The sequence below is a fragment of the Euwallacea similis genome, chromosome 30 (assembly GCF_039881205.1).
Source record: "Euwallacea similis isolate ESF13 chromosome 30, ESF131.1, whole genome shotgun sequence".
NCBI lineage: Eukaryota > Metazoa > Arthropoda > Insecta > Coleoptera > Curculionidae > Euwallacea > Euwallacea similis.
The window spans coordinates 1,200,161-1,219,202 of NC_089638.1; the positions used below are offsets into that span (position 1 = coordinate 1,200,161).

At 32.8% G+C, this 19,042-nt stretch overlaps 4 protein-coding genes across 5 annotated transcripts; 2 read left to right on the forward strand and 2 right to left on the reverse strand.

Moving 5' to 3' along the window:
- Positions 1 to 399: 399 nt before the first annotated feature.
- Positions 400 to 3,938, reverse strand: Dnaaf5 (Dynein axonemal assembly factor 5). Its single transcript, XM_066403702.1, has 8 exons — positions 3,059 to 3,938; positions 2,735 to 3,007; positions 2,241 to 2,526; positions 1,997 to 2,180; positions 1,441 to 1,942; positions 1,018 to 1,338; positions 725 to 910; positions 400 to 673 (listed from the first exon to the last, which is right to left on the reverse strand). Exons 1-8 carry the CDS (start codon positions 3,756 to 3,758, stop codon positions 546 to 548), a joined length of 2,580 nt encoding a protein of 859 aa, XP_066259799.1. The 5' UTR covers positions 3,759 to 3,938; the 3' UTR covers positions 400 to 545.
- Positions 3,939 to 5,167: 1,229 nt separating this feature from the next.
- On the forward strand, positions 5,168 to 7,330 carry LOC136417854 (uncharacterized). 2 transcript variants are annotated; one of them, XM_066403701.1, is made up of 5 exons: positions 5,168 to 5,458; positions 5,752 to 5,921; positions 6,216 to 6,339; positions 6,743 to 7,007; positions 7,072 to 7,330. In XM_066403701.1, the coding sequence occupies exons 1-5, from the start codon at positions 5,447 to 5,449 to the stop codon at positions 7,113 to 7,115; spliced, it is 615 nt and encodes a 204-aa protein (XP_066259798.1). In that variant the 5' UTR covers positions 5,168 to 5,446; the 3' UTR covers positions 7,116 to 7,330. The 2 variants fall into 2 exon arrangements, with proteins under 2 accessions (XP_066259798.1, XP_066259797.1); XM_066403700.1 differs by having other exon boundaries at positions 5,179 to 5,458; positions 6,743 to 7,020; positions 7,072 to 7,327.
- Positions 7,331 to 7,716: 386 nt separating this feature from the next.
- Positions 7,717 to 14,214, reverse strand: ADPS (alkyldihydroxyacetonephosphate synthase). Its single transcript, XM_066403603.1, has 7 exons — positions 13,943 to 14,214; positions 13,003 to 13,089; positions 12,334 to 12,676; positions 11,948 to 12,212; positions 11,294 to 11,570; positions 9,606 to 9,912; positions 7,717 to 9,356 (listed from the first exon to the last, which is right to left on the reverse strand). The coding sequence occupies exons 1-7, from the start codon at positions 14,047 to 14,049 to the stop codon at positions 8,904 to 8,906; spliced, it is 1,839 nt and encodes a 612-aa protein (XP_066259700.1). The 5' UTR covers positions 14,050 to 14,214; the 3' UTR covers positions 7,717 to 8,903.
- Positions 14,215 to 14,640: 426 nt separating this feature from the next.
- On the forward strand, positions 14,641 to 18,977 carry Marcal1 (SWI/SNF-related matrix-associated actin-dependent regulator of chromatin subfamily A-like protein 1). Its single transcript, XM_066403670.1, has 6 exons — positions 14,641 to 15,100; positions 15,803 to 16,019; positions 16,205 to 16,339; positions 16,635 to 17,309; positions 18,217 to 18,499; positions 18,560 to 18,977. The coding sequence occupies exons 1-6, from the start codon at positions 14,704 to 14,706 to the stop codon at positions 18,884 to 18,886; spliced, it is 2,034 nt and encodes a 677-aa protein (XP_066259767.1). The 5' UTR covers positions 14,641 to 14,703; the 3' UTR covers positions 18,887 to 18,977.
- Positions 18,978 to 19,042: the final 65 nt, after the last annotated feature.

Here is a 19,042-nt window from a genome sequence, read left to right on the forward strand (position 1 = left end):
GATTTTTTTAAAATTTACTATTGCCATTCCGAATTTTTTAACTTTTTGGACCCTCGGTTTTGAAGAGAAAATCGGGATGTGAACGTATAAGCTATTCCAAAAAAAAAGATAATCCCCTTTTGGCTGTATAAAAAACAAGTTATTTTATGAAGGAAATGAGCTTATCTAATTAACTTTCATTAAAATTTTTCTCACATATTTAACCCTTACATTCTCTTACATATTACTGGAGGTGGAACTTTAGTGGACGACACAATGAGTTGACAATAACTAGAGACAATGAGCTGAAAATAAAAAAATCAATATCTCTTTAAGTTTATTACCAATGTATTTATCATATCTACTTCTTCCATTAAATGTTCCACAATATTTTGTCTGAGCACTCATTCCAAGCCAGAAAATCGATTCCAATGGATAAAAGCATCAAGTATCTGATACACAAATTCAGCTATTTTTCAAAAGATTGCATGTAACATGTTGTACATGTTTGTACTTTTAGGCTGATGGCAATTTCAAAAGGCAATTCTCGAAGAACATCCATATCCTTAATTCGCTCTATTGACTTCATGTAATATTGCATCATGTGCAGTTTGACTCGTTAAACTTGGCAATGTATCTCTAATTCGTTGTTCCATATCAGGTATTTTCATACGAATGATTGCTTTCAGTGCGCCTGCAAAAGAAAATTGCAGCAAAGTTTTAAAATAAACGAACCACTACGCACTCAAATCAGGAACGATGGAATCATAACTATCCAAGTGCGTTAATAGAGTATCAATAAGTAGTTTTCTATGTTCTTTAAAACCATCCTCGCAAAATTTCGATGGAACGTTGTCAAACAAGGTTGCGAGACACTCAAGGGCAGCGTCGCGCACTGTATCATGAGGATCGTCTAAGCGTTTAAGCATTTCTGAAAAATCATTTCTCTCTTTATTGAATTTCAAAACCATAAAAACCCAAAAAAAGTCCTATTTTTGAGATTTAGTAAAGATGGAACCAACGCAGTACCCAACTTACCAGAATAAATTTTTACAAAATCGTCATTCCAGGTGTCCGATTTGAGCGACCAATCGACGGAGTATTGTATAAGCAACTTCAAGCATTTCACGGAGCCCTCTCTGATTACATGTGTGGGATCGTCGGAGATACTTAGCAGTATAGGCAGCAGTTTTTCTATGGTCTCCTGAAGACATTTAGCTGAGCTAAATATTGGTACAGGTGAGCAATCATGTGACGTGCTATCTGGCGTTAGTGCGAACTTTAAACAGGTGATTGCCATGCCACGAATAGCTTCGGCCGTGCCACCTGCGCGCCATACTAACGCCGGAATGAACACCTCTAAAATAAAATAGTATATTCTATAACGGCACTGCTTTACAAAAATAAATAAAATGTCGATTATAGACCTTCCGCTTATTCATTAATTATACACCTACTCACCGTGTATTAATCTTTCGTAGAATCGGCTTGTATCCTTAGAGCTACGATCATCCCCAAACAATATAGTCTTGAATTCAAATCGCTTGGCGAGCGTATAATAAATGACTAATTGCGACTCTGGATCGACATCGACATGAAGGGCCTCCTTTAAAATTTCCACTAGCAAATCCTTATCTACTCCATAGCTAAGTGAAAAATGACTGAGGAGGGTTTTAAATATTAAATAGTTGCCACTATTAACGGTCCAAAGTCTTGGTTGGCGGTTTATATACGTAAATAACTTATTCAAATTTTCACTTGGAGAATTGAAAGCAGGTGAAATCCCATGCAGTGTTTTAAAAAGTTCAGTGTTTATTTTGTCCTTAATCTCAGGGTGCCTAAAGGACACCACGCAGACAAGAGCTTTGAACATGTTGAAGTTTGAACTACTGTTATCTGGTAAATGTAGGTTTTTTTTGGATATGGCCGCTATGCAATCCAAAAAAGCTAACGAGTATTTTATCTATAAAATATGGAATTTGTCTCAAAAAGAAAACGAAGGGGTAGCTATTAAAACCTTCTGGTTATAACACACATTGTCTGCTGCTAACACCTCGCTCACTTCCTCTAAATGCGCTTGTATTGTCTCACTCGTCGAACCCTGAATAATTCCTGCGAAGACGATGAGATGCCCATAATGGGGCTCGTCCCGTATAACTGGCAACAACAGTTTAGACAACGTTTTGTAATTTACAAATGCACTGAAACATACAAAGTTTTCTTTACAATAGTGCCTCCCAGTAATTATTTAAATACCTAACCCAATAAGTTCACTCGCCCTCTTAATATTCTGCACGACTCTCTGATCATCATCCCTAGCGGCAGAATACATCGCAGGCAGCAGATTTTGGGTGTTGAAAGTAAAATCTTCCTCAGCGTGATGTACAAGGGCGCATAATAATTGACTGCATCTTACTCGCACGTCCATTTGCCAACTGAACAATTCGTTGGATAGAGGCACTGCCAGTTTGCTCAGGTTTCTTTGAACTAACACACGACATCCTAAATTTGGTCTTTCAAGCCCTTCGGGGTAATATTTAGGGGCTTCTAAAAAGAGAGGTTTTTGTTAGTAAGAAAAAGGGAACAAAAAAGTGCTCTTCTTTGTTTTTAAGGAATTGTAAGAAAATTTCCTCCCGTTCCTATATATTATTGGCATGCTATTTATCCCAAAATATCTTAATAAAATTTATATAAATTGAAATCCTATTAATTTGGAATAGATTGAGATTTTTCCTATTGAATATTATTAACTTGCCTGTTAAATAATCTAGCTTGTCTTTAAGTTCGTTTTCATTTTCCTTCAAGTACTGCATTCCCACTTGATCCCACAGAAAAATTGCTTCTTTTCGAGTTGCCTCAACTTCATCAATAACACCTGTTAGCAACAGAGGTATCATCTTATGGAAGTATGAATATCTGTCGACATGATGGAGCAACCAGTGAGAAGCTACTTGACAGACTGTTTGTCGGACTTCTGGGGTTTGGTCAAACAGCCTTTCAGCCATAGGACCAACAGCCTCTTCCACTCCTGATATAAATACATTAAATAATGTCAATTCTGTAATGCAAAGTTATTTACCTTTATAACTACTATGCATTACAATCACCCCAACAGCCTTGATGGCTGCAATTCGAACTTTGTATTTTTGATATGAAAACAAGTTCAAAGTAGGCTTCAGTAAAGTTTCTGCTTGCTTCTTAAAGTCAGCATTTAGTGCAATAGATAAATTTTCCACGGCATGGCAACTAAGTTCTTTTATCACTGAGTACTTGTCTTTCAAAGTTTCACAAAGAATGGTTACACAATCATTCAAAAATGGTCTCAAATATTCAGTTCTTGTATATTTGACGATAATCTTGTTTAAGCATGTAAGCAAGCTCAACCTCACCTCTTCAGATTCCTCCACCAGCTCAACAGTGCCTATTCTCTCTACCAGAACAGGGATGATGTAAGTAAGATAAAAATCATTTACTGGGTAGATTTCAATTATGAGAAAAATCACAAATTTAGTCGCTTCTTCTCTCACAGCTTCTGATTTATCTCGAAGACCATTGAGAAAGTATATGTGAGTTTCACTAAATATATCTTTCAGAACTTTCTCAGCAACTTTGTCAATAGAGCACTGGGACAGCAATGCTGTCAAGTCTACAAAACACCGTTTTCGAATTTTTCTATCTGGGCTTTGGATAGGAGCAAATGTTTTTTTTGCTTTGGATACAATATCGTCATTTGAATTTTCAAGAGTTTGATACGAGATATTGGTTTCAGGTTTCTCCATAATTTTTTTATTTTGATTTGATCTCACAACTAAAAAACGTCAACTGCACTGCCACTAGGCACCTATATCACAGAAGAAGAAAGTTTATAGAGGATTTAATGTGGGGTAATTGGGAAGTAAGCGCTGATTATAAAATATTGAGCCATTATTCAAGTAACAATAATAACCAATAATAATATTTTAAATGCCAATTTAATTCAGCCAAGTTACAATGCAACACAACACTACGTTAAACACTAGATACTAACATACAACTGTCTCCGCCACTGTCCCAAGTTGTAGATGTTACCATGGCAACCGCAGTGAGAGTGGGAAAAGCTGAAGTAGAAATGGAAACAACATGACATATCGATGTGTTGAAAAGATCGATACGTACAACCAAGGTTAGCATGACGTAAAATTAAATTTCGCACAATTCTTAAACATGAATTTCTAAATAGCGATTATTATAAAAAAATCAAGTAGGCGTTGAAATATCAGAGAGATGTGGATAAATTCATCTGTTATCTTTTGTCAATGTCAGATGTTTGATGGTAGATAGTAAGTGACTCAATCAACGCCATACGTTTACGCTTCACCATACATTTTTATGTTGTAGATAGACATTGTTAGGTTTTTTGTGGTTAAAAAAACACTTTTTACCCAAAAATTTGTTTCTCATTACCACAAATCTGTAGGTACTTATTAATTAACATTTACGAAATCTCCAAATAAGTTGAAAAAAAAACAAAAACGTTTTTCCAAAATTTAAAAAATTTTAAATTTTAAATGATTTTTTATTTGATTTAATTTTATATATTTTTATATATATATTTCATATAATTTTATATATATTTAATTTAATTTAATTTAAATTATTTTAAATTTTAGTTTTTTCCAATACTCACAAGTCATTGGAATTTTTCAAAATTTTGAAACTGCATATTCTTAAACTCGAAACTGCTTAACTTTGACCCAATTTAACCAGTCTGATATCTGTTATGTTTATCGAAATCCTTAGGATTAATCTTCAGAAACAAACACTGCACATTAAAAAATATATTTAAAAAATAAATGAAAACAATTTTTTCCAGGTATCACCAAAAGTAATCGGATATTTTAAAAATTCCTTCTAAACAATTGATAAAATACCTTTTAATAGAAATCAATAGCCTATAGTTATTCTCTAAAAATTTGCTTTCAGGATCATTTTGTTTTATGAAGCTAATTAGTTGCAAAGACACAAGCTTTAAATCTGCCGAAAGATTTTGTTGGATCGATATTCCGTGAGCAGTTTATAAAAGAATCACCCTTCTTTATATTTCGTGCCCCTAAATATTGATCAAACACCTAAAGTTGTATCTAACCATAGGAAAATTCATGCTCTTTCAACCTTTAAAAGTCAATATTAAATTATATTACCAAAAACTTAATAGCAGTATTTATATCATAGATATTCGATGAGGCATTTTAAAACGTGGTGATGCAAGAAATTTAGACTAAATTAATATCTGACCAACTCGACTTATTTGTCTCACCTATCTGCAATGAACTGGATAAATGTCAGTTTTTGTTAAGATTTTTGTAGGCGAAACCGACACAACTTTTCAATTTTTAGTGTACCTCCTATAAAAGTGAAACTTAAGAGATTGTATCAATCAGTTCACATAACGGCGTTCTATTGATTCTATTGAATTGCGTGCTTGAAAATGTGCCTAAAGGTATTGTGTTAGTATAGCCGAAACGGGTCTTAACTGGCGGGTAAAAATTAATTAATCATATGAATTAAAGCTGACAGGAGTCATTAAAATATTTGTGATACCACGTAATTGAATGAGAGTTTGTCATTGACAAATTGGTGAATTCGCTAGTTAAGAGCGCGTTTAACTGCTTTTCGAAATAATTGCTTTAATTACTTATACCAGATATCATTAAAAATCATAGTAGGCGATGAATCGTAAACATTAAAACCAATTATAACTAATAAGAATAATTTTCATCGATAAAACCTTAGGTGGAAATTGCTTCCTTAACACTTATTTGCCTTGGTGGAATGGCGGTACCTTTAGCAACAGAGAGGAATCGACAACATCCTGCATCTGTTAAAGCAGTGCCGCAAGAGGTGCTCCAACCACAAGCCTCACAGAATAACAACAATCAACACAAACCACAGAAATACTTTCAGTAAGAACAGTATGACTAGCTATAAAGATTTCCACGAAAGTTTCTGCAAATGCGTTTTTTTGTAATGTGGTATTAATGCTTTCACTTTTTAAATATTAACTTATTACCTCTTCCACTACACTCTTATTCTTATTCGCATATTTTGTTATTTGAAACTCACACTGCATAATATAATTCACAATAATAAAAGCTGCATGCAGGTGTACTGAAAATTTTGTGCCACATCTCATCTAGTTCTCACGTTTAAACCCAGCTTGGACCCTATTCATATAATCATATAATTTATTTCTTTAGAGATGTGTACGTAGCAAAAAACAACCCTAAAGAACTTGAGTTCGGCCACGTCTTCGAAAATCTCAACGACTGGGAGCAACGATTTGAAAAGTTGAATTTGGAAAACTTAAATAGGCAAGGAAAGGTTAATATGCATCAGACAATTATGTGCTTTTGTCCCCTCACCCATGATTTCACACAGAATCTGGTATATATAGAGTGAGCATTCTTGAAGATACATTTGTTAGAGTTTCGTAAATTATCAATTTATTGTTAAATCATTAGAGTTAAATCAAAGATAATATGGACAGTTTTGATCAATCTCGTTAGAAAACCATTATCGTTTTTTTTTAATAATCCATGAAAAAAACATGTTGACCATATTCATTTATTTGCTCTCTACTATAGATACAAAGTTTACATATACCTATTATAAATATCGAAGTTTGCCTACTTTGTAAAAACCATCCTTGAATTACGACCATCTAGATTTTTAATTAGCGTTGAACTGAAATATAATTATATTGGTGAGTACTTACCTATTTTAGGTACGATGGGGAGATAAAAACGGAGCGTATGGGGAACACTATTGGGACTATAACCATGCAGGTCATAACCAACAAGAAGAAAGTGATATAAATGCAGAGGATAGTAGTGAAGGTCAGATTAAGAGAGCGTCTCAGGAGGAATCTGGCAATGTCCCTGTATATCAACATCAAGATGTTAGGTTTAAAAGGAATCCGGATGAAGATGTGGAATTCATTAATGATGCAGCTAGGTCTAGTGCATTGGACTCAAGAGCACCCAAACATGGTGGAAACTATAGGTACCTAAAGTTGGTTATTTTGTTCAAAACATTTATGGTTATTCTTTACAGACGATCCAAACAATCAAGGCCGAAACGAAAATATTATTAAATAACATAGCTGAAGGTTCAGAAGATGATCATTATCCAGAATGCAGTACTTATCAGCTACAGGCCGTTCCTCATGTTTAAAAGGGGATTACAGAGTTTCGAATTTACAGGTTACGAGAAAGAAAATGTATAAATCCTATGGGTTATTTTGGTAGAAAATTAATTTTTGTTATTTAGTTTTTAAGCGAAAATATTTTAATTTTATTAAATTTTGAGATATTACGAACGAATTATTCAGCGCGTAGCAACCCTCTAAACTATGTTTTCCATCGATTGAGTATTAACAAATTTTTTCCAGATTTTTCATTTATAAAACTATATTTAATAACCATACAACTACAAATTGTAGGGGCCGTACTGTCAGTCAGTCAGTCAAAACGGATTTTTTGGCTATGATTCTTTGTCGATCAAGCGACCTGTTGGGACTATTTACTTTAATTTTTTACGAACTTTCGTTATTAAAACAACTGTCACCGAATCTGGATCAATGAGTGATACTCGGGTAACACATTCAATAAAACCCATTTTCAGACTTGAGTTTTAATACAATTTTATACAGTAATACTTGTACAACCATGTACGCGATATTTCCACATTTAACTAAGAGTCTGATTAAGAAAAGTAACAAAAAATCTAAAGTACATAACATGATACGCTAATAATATTCAAAATTACTATGGTAAGAAATAGCATCCTAAATTCTAACAGGAGATTGCCAATAGTAACGCATCCAATAAAACCTTTTTTTAGATTTATGACAATAATTATGGCAATTAAAGGCCTAGGAAAGTGAACCAACAACCTAAACTGAGTGCATAATGTGACACACTAATATTTAAAACTGCCACGATAAGAAATAGCTTCTTTATAATGTTATGAGTAGGCATATTATGCAATTATATATAATTTAAATTAATTATAAAGGCCAAAGAACACTTAAAGTTCTAATGATTCAAACGATTCCGTCATTTCAATTTTATTATATGTTTTTCAATGCTGAAAAGTATTACGAATTTTACGAGGAATCTAAATTTGGTGCACAACGAAGAAATAAAAAAAGGCAAAAATTTGAATTCATACAAGTTCTGACCTCCCCTCCCGGAACAAGTTCTAGTTTATTTCATTTCTAATTCGCAAACGCAGTGATATTTCGTAAGGTAGTAGAGCAAAAACAACAAATAAGAAATATATGGTATTGTCACGCTATTGCGCTATCTCTTATCTTTATAATGTGTCGTAAATCATTCAGTCTTAAAAGACTTAATAAAGATGAAAAGTTGACAATTCATTTCAACGCTTAGCGTTAAGAAATCGTGTTTTCTTTGTCCTAATCCTAGATGCTCATTAACAGTTAATTACTTAACGAGGGCGAAAAATGATTCTTTAACATACGCTGATTGTAGTTACATGAACGTCGTGAAATGACGTTTCCTCAACCATTGAGTGCGGTAAAAATAGTTTTGTACGTTAGGCAAAATACTTTTCTTACAACCGTATATCTGTTAACTTTATGTGTTAACTCTAACTGCAAATTCAATTAAATGTTAGCATATCATAAAATCTGCTGTTCCAGTACTAGTTTTAGGTTGCAAATGTATGGTAAATTTCGCATGTTTGCAAGGAAAAAATAATTATTTATTCTAAAAAAAATTTATAATTTCTTTAAAGCATAAAGCTCTAAAATTTAAATCTGAAAACCGAAAATAATCATTAACTAAAGACTAGTTGTTAAGGAACAAAGCGTTCTCTGGTTATTATTAAATACTTGATTGATTAATAGAGAAATTGTCAGACTAGAGTTTAGATTTTGGTACCGAAGATACAAAATTATTTGTCGCAAAAATATTATTAGGATCCAGCTCCTTTTTGGCGCTCAAATACAAATGTTCACCAACCTTTGAAACTGTATCTACATACCACTTCTTTCTCAACTTACCAACACCGTGATGGTGTGATATGCTTCCGCCACAAGCGATAATTTCATCGCGGGCCCTATCTTCCAATCGATGATGAATATCGACTGGATTTGATAGATTTTCATAGTTAAAACCCAAATAGAAGTAAATAACACAACCGGCGTCGTAAGTTTGGGTTACTCTCGAGTTTATAATGAAATATACTACCCCCGCTTTTTTGCACTCGTCAGATATCACATATTTGACGTTCTTAACTAGTGTAATAGCACGATCCCATGGAACGGAAGTCTCAAAAGATTCAGCTACCACATTGAATTGGAGGGCCAAATCCTGAAATTAAATTAATTGTTAATTACAAAATCATTACTAAGTAATAAAAATTAAGTGTTTAGTTAAGTAAATACATTTTTTTTATTATTTGCGACAAATAAGTTTTGACAATTTTTGGGTATTTTCTTAATATACGTAAAAAGGATGGATAGAAAAAAATGGCCTACAATTAAACAATAAAAAATGGGATACAGTGATGAAAAACTATTCAAATTATACTTAAACACGTAACGTGCAAACCCAACTCACCCTTATGTAAGCAATCACAAAGGTCAACGTGTAGCCTCTTTCTCCATTCTTTTCCCCCGCTGGAATTCCACCAAATTTCTCTCCAATGCTATAGATTTTCTGTTCGCTAGCATTAACATCTCGCATATCCCCTTCGAAAAGAAGAGTCATTACACACATTTGATCCGGGTCGAAACCTTTGATGGTTGTGATGTAGAACTTCTTCAGCCCGTCTAATAAGACGGTACTGTATGATGATTCTGGTTTCAATATTAAGCCAAATTTGAATTGGTCGTTGTCCATTAGCCTAATGGACGCTGGTTGGCATCTATAAAAACATGGGAAATTTATATTAAATCGATCAATATACAGGGTGTTTCAGAATAGTATGTCATAAATTTAAAGGGTGATTCTATGACTGATTTTGAGGAAAAAAGTTTATATGAACCTAGGTCCGTTTTCGCTTTCTGTCTGAAATACAAAGTGTTAAACTTTGTTATATATATATATTTTTTTAATAAGATCGGACCTGCATTAAATATTTTTATCAAACTTGGTGGGCGTAAGTTAGGTGTAGAAACACATCTTTTAAGAGACAAACAAATTTTTAAATTTAAACAGTGGCGCCCCCAAGGCCATGGTCCTGATTATTTTTTGCGAAAAATCTGTTACGCCACTGCTTTTTCAAAAAACAAAAATCGTTTTCTTAATTCTAGTTCTTTTTGTTAAAAAAATGGTCTCTTGAATTTTTTTTGTAACCTTGAGCGTTGTCAAACAACAAACAGATAAGTTAACATTGTATGTTATAATAACGATCAAATTAGTTGTAATAATATTTAATTTGTAGCAATTTATAACGACCATTCAGACAAAAAAAATTGCTGAAAATGTCCTCCGCCTGTAATGACACATGAATCAGTCTTTTTTCTCATATTATCGCGCACTTTTTGAAAAATTCCCGGAGTATTTCTAATAGTGTTACAAGAAGCTATTAGCCGATTTTTTTTCACGGCTTTGGGGGCGCCACTGTTTAAATTAAAAAATTCCTTTTTCTCTCAAAAGATATGTTTCTACACCTAACTTACGCCCATAAACTTTGATAAAAATATTAAATGCAGATCCGGACTTAGTAAAAAAAAAAACAAAAAATATAACAAAATTTAACACCCTGTATTTCAGACAGAAAGCGAAAACGGACCTAGGATCATATAAACTTTTTTTCTCAAAATCACTCATAGAATCACCCCTTAAATTTATGACATACTATTCTGAAACACTCTGTATAGGCTAATAAAAAGTACACACCATAAATATATCTGTTATTTTCAGATCGTGGTGTTTTCAGTTTTTTCTAATTCGAAATTGTTATTTTTACTGGAGTACTAGCAATTTGATTATGATTTACTTTCATAGAATCCTTATTTTCCTTCTTAATTTCATTGAAATGTAATTTTAAATAAAATAGTCTATACATTCTTTGTCTCCAATAATAGTTAACCTTTTGTTACCTTTTGATTTTAACAGAACTTTTTCACCTAGACGTGTAATCTACTATTTATTTTAATAATTTCCTAAATTTTTATTTTAACGTGTTTTGAATGGTCCTTTTTTTCACTATTCTATTAACTTCTTGTAAAAGTTTATTCATTGTTGGAATCCTTCATCACTCATAAATTATTTAAACTCTTTGATCATAGAATTTTTCTTACCTGCGTTTCGCAACTTCCCTCATACATTTAACTCCAGCTTCAAAATCTGGAAACACCATAGAACCATATTTTTTACGTTGAGGTAGTGGTCTAATCTTGATGGTCACCTCAGTGACAACACCTAAAGATCCTTCAGACCCCATTATTATGTGATTGAAATCAGGACCGCAACTCAATCTAGGAACGTGGCAATTCTTTTCCAGCACACCCTTAGGAGTCACCATTTTTACGTGTACCAGAATATCTTCGATATTTCCATACGTGTTTTTCTTCATTCCTATAAACGACGGAACAAATTGATTTGTCTATTCAATAAGATTTTGTGGCAAAACTTCAAAATAAAAACACCATAATTATGACAAATCAAAAAGATCTTTTATCTATGATGAAATAATCTCGATTTTTGACACTCATTTTCAAATTAAATGCGATCACTTAAATTAAAACCAGTATTGTACAAGAATTTTTTTCATTGGCAGGTTGAAGAAAATACTTGGTCAGATATGCATGGATCTCTAAGATAATCTTAATTTAAAAAACACTTGTAGAAAACTCTTTCATAACATGCATTGGTCATTTTTAAAGTCATTCGCTCTTGTGTATAAAAACTACCATTTTAGATTGATCATAAACAACTATAAAACATTACATTACCTGATGCTCTAGTGGCAACCCAACCTCCTAAACTAGAGAATTCGTAGCTATCTGGCTCGTGACCAACTGTATAACCAATGTTATTTAATTCTCTTTCTAAATCTTGCCCTATCACACCACATTCGCAGCAAGCAACCAGGTTTTCTTCGTTGAGCCATAAAATTTTATTCATTTGACTAGTGTCTAGGGATATTATAGTTCTAACTTCTGTGGTAGGACACTCGACTGCACCGGAAACAGCAGTGCCACCTCCAAATGGAATTACCTAAGTCAATTTACAGTCATTAATTGGTATATCTTTTAAAAATATAGCATTATATTGAACAAGAAATCCAAAATTGACTTCATGAATTATCAATATATCAACCAATCCAAATGATACATACAACAATATTACTTTTGTCCGCAAAATTAACAATTTTCGTTACATCCTCATGAGAGTGAGGCCATAACACTACATCAGGTATTCTCCTAAATTTTCCAAGTTTAAGTATGAACATATCATTAAGAGCGTGGCCATGTGCGCGAACTACCCTATCCATTACGTCTATAGAGTATGGTACATTCAGAGCTATTAGTTGTTCAAACACCTCTTTGGCAATTCTAGGCGAAGGATAGTCTTCTTGTTTAGGTGGTTCGCAATGTGTCACTGGATTTACCAGATTAATCCCTAAAGTTTTTGTTGCCCAACCAACAAAATTTGGCAGTCGTAGTTCTCCAATAGGATACCTGTATGTCAAATGGTGTAATTTATAGACAGGGCTTTGGTGAGGATGTATTGGTGTTTAAATGAAACCTTGAAAAATAGATAATATAGTATTATACTAAAACTGTGTAACCATATAGTATGGTAATCTCTACTTGAAAGTATTGAATTCCTTACTATATGCTTACCATCAGTTCAATCACCTGCCTAAGGACCTTTGACATAAGACAAACATTAGTTTGACCAACACTATTATACCTACATATTGTTTCATTTTTTCTTCATTACATTTTTGAAATATATATAGTGTTTATAGAAAAAATGTAGTTTAGTAAACCTAGTTACTTACCTACTACCTGTAAAATATACTTCATTATTCTTAACAACAAATTTTGAATCCTTATATCCCCAACCATTCCACTTTAACAATTCATGTCTAAAACAAAAAGACAAATAATTATATAAGTGCAAAATGCTTCCAAACTTCTATTTATAAATGTTCTGGTTGTGAATATGAAAACTTATACTGATAAAACAAGATTTTATTTTTATAATGTTTTGTTAGGAAGATCTAAGATGTAAATAATTTTTTTTTTTTACTTTTTAATAGTAATAGTCTTTCATACTTGTTAATTAAAATTAAAGGAAAAACCTACAATTTTTTGGACGGTGAACAGTGACTGGTAAATTAGTGGCTTCTAAGTTTCTAGACCATCATTATACCAACTGAGCTACAAAAGCTGATTCATTTGGCCTGTTGCAATGCCCTTTTCCAATAAACATTGAAATAGGTAGGAGGTGAGACAAGATAAAAGGTTATATTGAGAACACATTCACAACCAGAGATTGTTGAGTCTACTACTTTAAATCCTGTCAAAGATAGTGGATTTGTCCTTTAACTTTAATTATTGTGTGCAATGTCCAAATATACCTTGCTCTTCATTAATTAATTTCCAACATTTAAAAAAAAACTAAAACATATAGTGAGATTTCTGTAGCAGTAACAGTAAGACATACATATGTAATAAGCCTTATGCTCTTTTACAGTTTTTCCTTCCATATTAGAAATTAAACTACTGTAAATTACAGAGTTAAATTTTAATGCTTCATTTTCCTTACTGCTTACAGTTTTTTCCTGAGTCTCATTGCTATAAAACTACAAATCAGGTTTCACACCTTAAGGGTTAAAACCACACCTGAAGTGACCTATGTCATTAGAAGCTATAGAACAGTTCACTATGTTGACACAATTATGTAAGAACAAATTATGAGTAATATTCAATTATTACCTGTGTTTCGGAATAGCGCTGGCAATTGTAATAGGAAATAATTTTCTTGTAGTCCTTTTATTCTGATTTTGCTGACTAGAGTCTGGCACTAAATGTGAGTCGCTCATGTTTATGCGTTCTTAATTCGTTATGCAAATTCTATTTTCAATTCTAGCTAAAATTTACAAGTAGGAACGAACTGGGACTTATCGTCTATCCCATTTGATATTGAAATGATGTATAATATTTCCCCGCAATAGAAAATGAAAAATTAAAATTTAATTTGAATTTATTGATATGGATTATGACAACACCCAATCAAAAACAATTCAATGCGAAGTGGGTGGGTAGGGAGGGGCTATGACAGGAGCAAGTGTTCTCTTTCAAAGGAATTTTGAACAATTATATGGAGGATAGAAAACGATATGGCTCGACATCAAAGAATGTTCATTAGTGCCTTTTTAGACTCGTATACAACAGTAGCATGCATTGTCTGGGTGATAAAATTTGCAAAGCGGTAGGAACCACTTATTGTTCTAAAAACTCCGTATCAGCGGTTACTGTGTTCTGTCAGTGCGTAAACGTGTTCATAATGTCTATCCACACTTATCGATACCGTTATCGCAGGTTTTTCGATAGTTTAGTTATCGATAGGTAGTTCTCGACGGCGACTACCCCTCTATTATCATGTTGCTGTTTATTGTGTTTCTAGGTACTTTGTTGCACTGTTATCATATTCAAATGTTCCTATAAGTAGTTTGTGCCATTCAGATTAATTAAGAATGACTTGTTCGCCTCAAGAAATTGAACGAAAGCGACAAGAGGCGTTAAAAAGATTGGCAAGAAATAACAGTAGCCCCATTCAACTGAGTAACATACCAAGTCCTAAATCATCAACTCTCCATGGGGTTCACCATCTCCCCTCTTTAGTAAAGGCGGACGTTGTCCAGAGACATAGGTCCTCATGTAGGAAGAAGCCCTATGAAATAGCAAAATCCTCGGGAAAGCCTTTTAGTCCTTTGGTAGCACAATCAAAATCAGCAGTCCAAATTTCTGGGACAACAAAACCTGTAACTGCCACAATAAAATTGGTATCTTTAAACAAATTTTCTGTTGAAATGTCTTCATTTTGTCCGGTAATAGTAGAGGTCTTGAAAACTGTCCCCTCGAGAAATTATAGTGAGTGTTTTAGTTTATTAAAAATAGATTTTCGAAAAAGTTACTTCTTTGGTTTATCACCATGTGAACTGTGAAATTTTCATTTCCAGCACTTCAATTCTATTAGCTTAGAGTAACCTAAATACCTGTTCCAAAAACCCCTGATGTGGATGTTGTGCTTTCAACATTAATACACATATCTTCCCAGACAAAAAATCTTTCACTCAGAAATGAGACTTTTTTAAGAGAACAAATTGTTGAATCATGGCTTATACACTTCATTTTGCGAAATTTAACCCTCATAGAAATACACATAAAGAACTTGTTGGATTGAGAGTTGGGGTACACTTGTAGTCTTGACATATCTAAAAAAAACTTAAGAAATGCTTATTAAGAAAAAATATATCAGTATTTTACTCCATTAATTAAAGAAAAATTACTTTCTTAATGAGGTATACATGACACATAAGCAAAAAAAATACATTGGATATTTAATGTTTATATATATTATATTGTTTTAATTTGGCATTCATAAGGAAAAAGAAATCTACTATCAGTGTGCAAAATCTAGATGACTGAAAATATCTGCCAAGGCCATGATGGATAAATCCAGTTTCAAGATGAATTCATGAGCAGAATGCACCACTTTTTCCCAAGTTAATCGACCTTGTAACTCTTAGTTTTAGATATCTCCAAAGTGTAATCTTGATATTTTGGTTTTAGAACCCGAAAGTCGAGAATGGACATTTAATTTATATGATTATGACTCTATAGTTGCAAAATTGGGGAATTTACAATCACAAAAGGTTGTTGTGGATCTCCTGCCTAAGTTTATATTAAAATGTTGGAAGGATCAAGTACTAGATCAAGAAATAGATCTCTCTCAAATTGATGGGACCTTGTATCAAGCCCTGCTTCCCTTCCAGTTGGAAGGTGTTCAGTAAGTATTTATGCATGAATAATTTGTTGAAATATATTCACAGTAAAAGGCAAAACCTCAGTTGAAAAAAGCAGTAATCACAAAGGGAAATAAGAAAATACTTGTATGAAGCTCAAACAATGCATCAATATCAATAACTTGTTAGATTTGTAACTAAAATAAAACACATTTTGTATTTATTTAAGGTTTGGTGTAAATAGAAATGGAAGATGTCTTATTGCTGATGATATGGGTTTGGGCAAAACGTTTCAGGCTTTGGGTATAGCCCATTACTACAAAGGAGATTGGCCTTTACTGATAGTTACCACTGCATCCATGAGGTAAGTAACACTAAAAAGTAAGTAGTAACTATAGAATGTCTGACATTTAAAATATGGGACCTTCTACACTTTGTACAGTTGTAGCTTTTGTGGTTGTTTTCCTCAATAAGATTTTTGATTCAAGTTTCTGCCATTTATAATTCCTGAGATATAGCTGATAATCTCTATGAAAGGAACTTCCAATATAATGTGTAATATTTTAGTACAATGGAAATATACAATTGTTACGTTGATTATTATATTTAAAATAACAGAATAATGATTACTCATTAAAAAAATCATTCAAATATTTCAGAAATGTTTGGGAAGAAACAATACAAAGATACTTACCATCAATTTCCATTCTACACATTCAGTACATGGCATCTGCAAAAGATTATATAGGCAGTTCCCAAATACTCATCGTTAGCCACGATTTAATGTTGCGATGTGTCGATAAAATCTTTGCTAGAGGTTTTGGTTGCATAATAATCGACGAATCGCATAATTTAAAGAATTACAAGGCAAAAGTAACTCAGTCTGCATTGAAGCTTTGCAAACAAGCCAAAAGAGTAATCCTTCTCAGTGGAACTCCAGCCCTATCAAGACCAAAAGAACTTTACCCCCAATTAGAGATGATCGATAGCAATTTTTTTAGTTCTTTTTTTGAGTATGCGAAAAGGTACTGTGATTCACATCAAACACCCTTTGGACTCAATACGTCTGGGCAATCTAATCTGCAAGAATTGGAATTACTTCTTAGAAAGAAATTTATGCTTAGAAGGAAAAAGGAAGATGTCTTAGGATCGTTGCCTAGTAAAAGTCATGAAGTTGTAAAGCTTGATTTAAATTTGAATCGGCTAGATGAAGAGGATCGGAAACGTTTAGAAAGCCTATCCAGTCAATTTAGCTCAATGAAATCAAGGGATAAACATGCTTTATTATTAACATTTTTCTCGGAGACTGCGAAAATAAAAATACCTGCCGTATGGTAAGTAAATAGTAGAAAAAATTGAAAGTAATTTGTTATTAAATTATAAAGTCGAAGTTAACTTTTTTATTTATCAAAAAATTAAAATATAAATTTTGTATATATCATTATGTAGGCAGAGTTATCTGAAACACCATTCTTTTTGTGTCAATTAGGTAAAGAGTGATCGGATATGAACTGTTATGACAGGAAATTTCTTATTTTCAGAGCAGAGAAAGAAAAAAATATATAGGTGTTTGATCTTAAATTTTGTGAGTCTTCTCTTCATTCAAACATTCTTGAGCACCTAATTATATTAGGGTTAAGACAGGACATTTAATCAATATTGTCTTCACTTCTAAAAATATAATTAAAAATCAAATAAACCATGCGGTTATTGCTGAGGAGGACTGGAAAACAACAGTGTATGTGTTAACTCTACATTAAGAGATATGGAATTTTAATATTGAGATTATACTTACTCTTGTCACTGAAATTTTTCTTATATCCACTTATTTACATTGTTGATTTATTTCTTGCATGCCCATTCATCATAGTGCAATTTCCGGTGCATGCTTTAAGATAATTCCTTTATATACTCATAGTTCCACAAATGTATTGCAACCGAGATGCCTAGTAATATAAAAATGATATAGAGATGTTTAAGATCAATGAATTGTTTTTTACTCATAACTCTTGTTGTTCTTGGCAATAATTAACTAAGATGCTGAGAATTCGAGTAACGTATTGATTTACATATATGTATTTACAGAGTAATATTTGTTCTGGTCAAAAGAGACATTTTTAACGTTAACACCTCGTATCTTGCTAATATATCACTTGCTGGTCCATGTTTACATCAAGGATTATCTTAAAATCATTCAGGGAATTGAACTGTCACTTATCACATTTTTACATAACTTTTCAGCGCATTTGTAGAAAAAGTTCTGGCATCAAAAACGAAGTTTCTCATTTTTGCACATCACCATAATATGTTGGACGCTATACAAAAAGTGCTTACATTTAAAAACTGTAAATTCGTCAGGATAGATGGAAATACTTCTACGGACCAACGCAAATACTTTATAGATCGATTCCAATCAGACGACAATTACGTATGTGCCCTGTTGTCGATTACAAGTGCAAATGCGGGAATTACATTAACGGCAGCGCAAAGAGTAGTTTTCGCAGAATTACACTGGAATCCCAGCGTTAGTAAACACAAACTCCAGAATTAAATTCACAAAAACCCAATTAATGTTTTTTTGCAGATACTAGATCAGGCAGAAGCCAGGGTGCACAGGATTGGCCAAGAAAAGGCTGTGTTAATTCAGTATTTGTTAGCAGATGGTACGGTGGATGATTTTATGTGGACGTTGCTTCAAAAGAAACAACGCATTTTACAAGAGATGGGCCTAACTAAAGAGTCCTTATCTTCGGTTCCACAAACTTTAGAATATGAACCAAAGACTAACAGTATTTTGAACTATGTTTCGATAGACGTCCATGACGAGAATCTGAAAAAGAGAGAATGCTTACTAGAAGATGACTTTATGGATGACGGTTTGGATGATATTTTGTGTAACGTTGAATTTTAAGATATTGTTATAAGCTATTTCTATGTTAAAACTTGTTTATACGATTTTTTATCTGAATTTCTATTTATTAATAAAATATACCTTTGTGATACCTATATATGATTTTTTTGTCATATAAAACATACCAGCTTGGCCAGAAGTGTGTTGACGGATGAT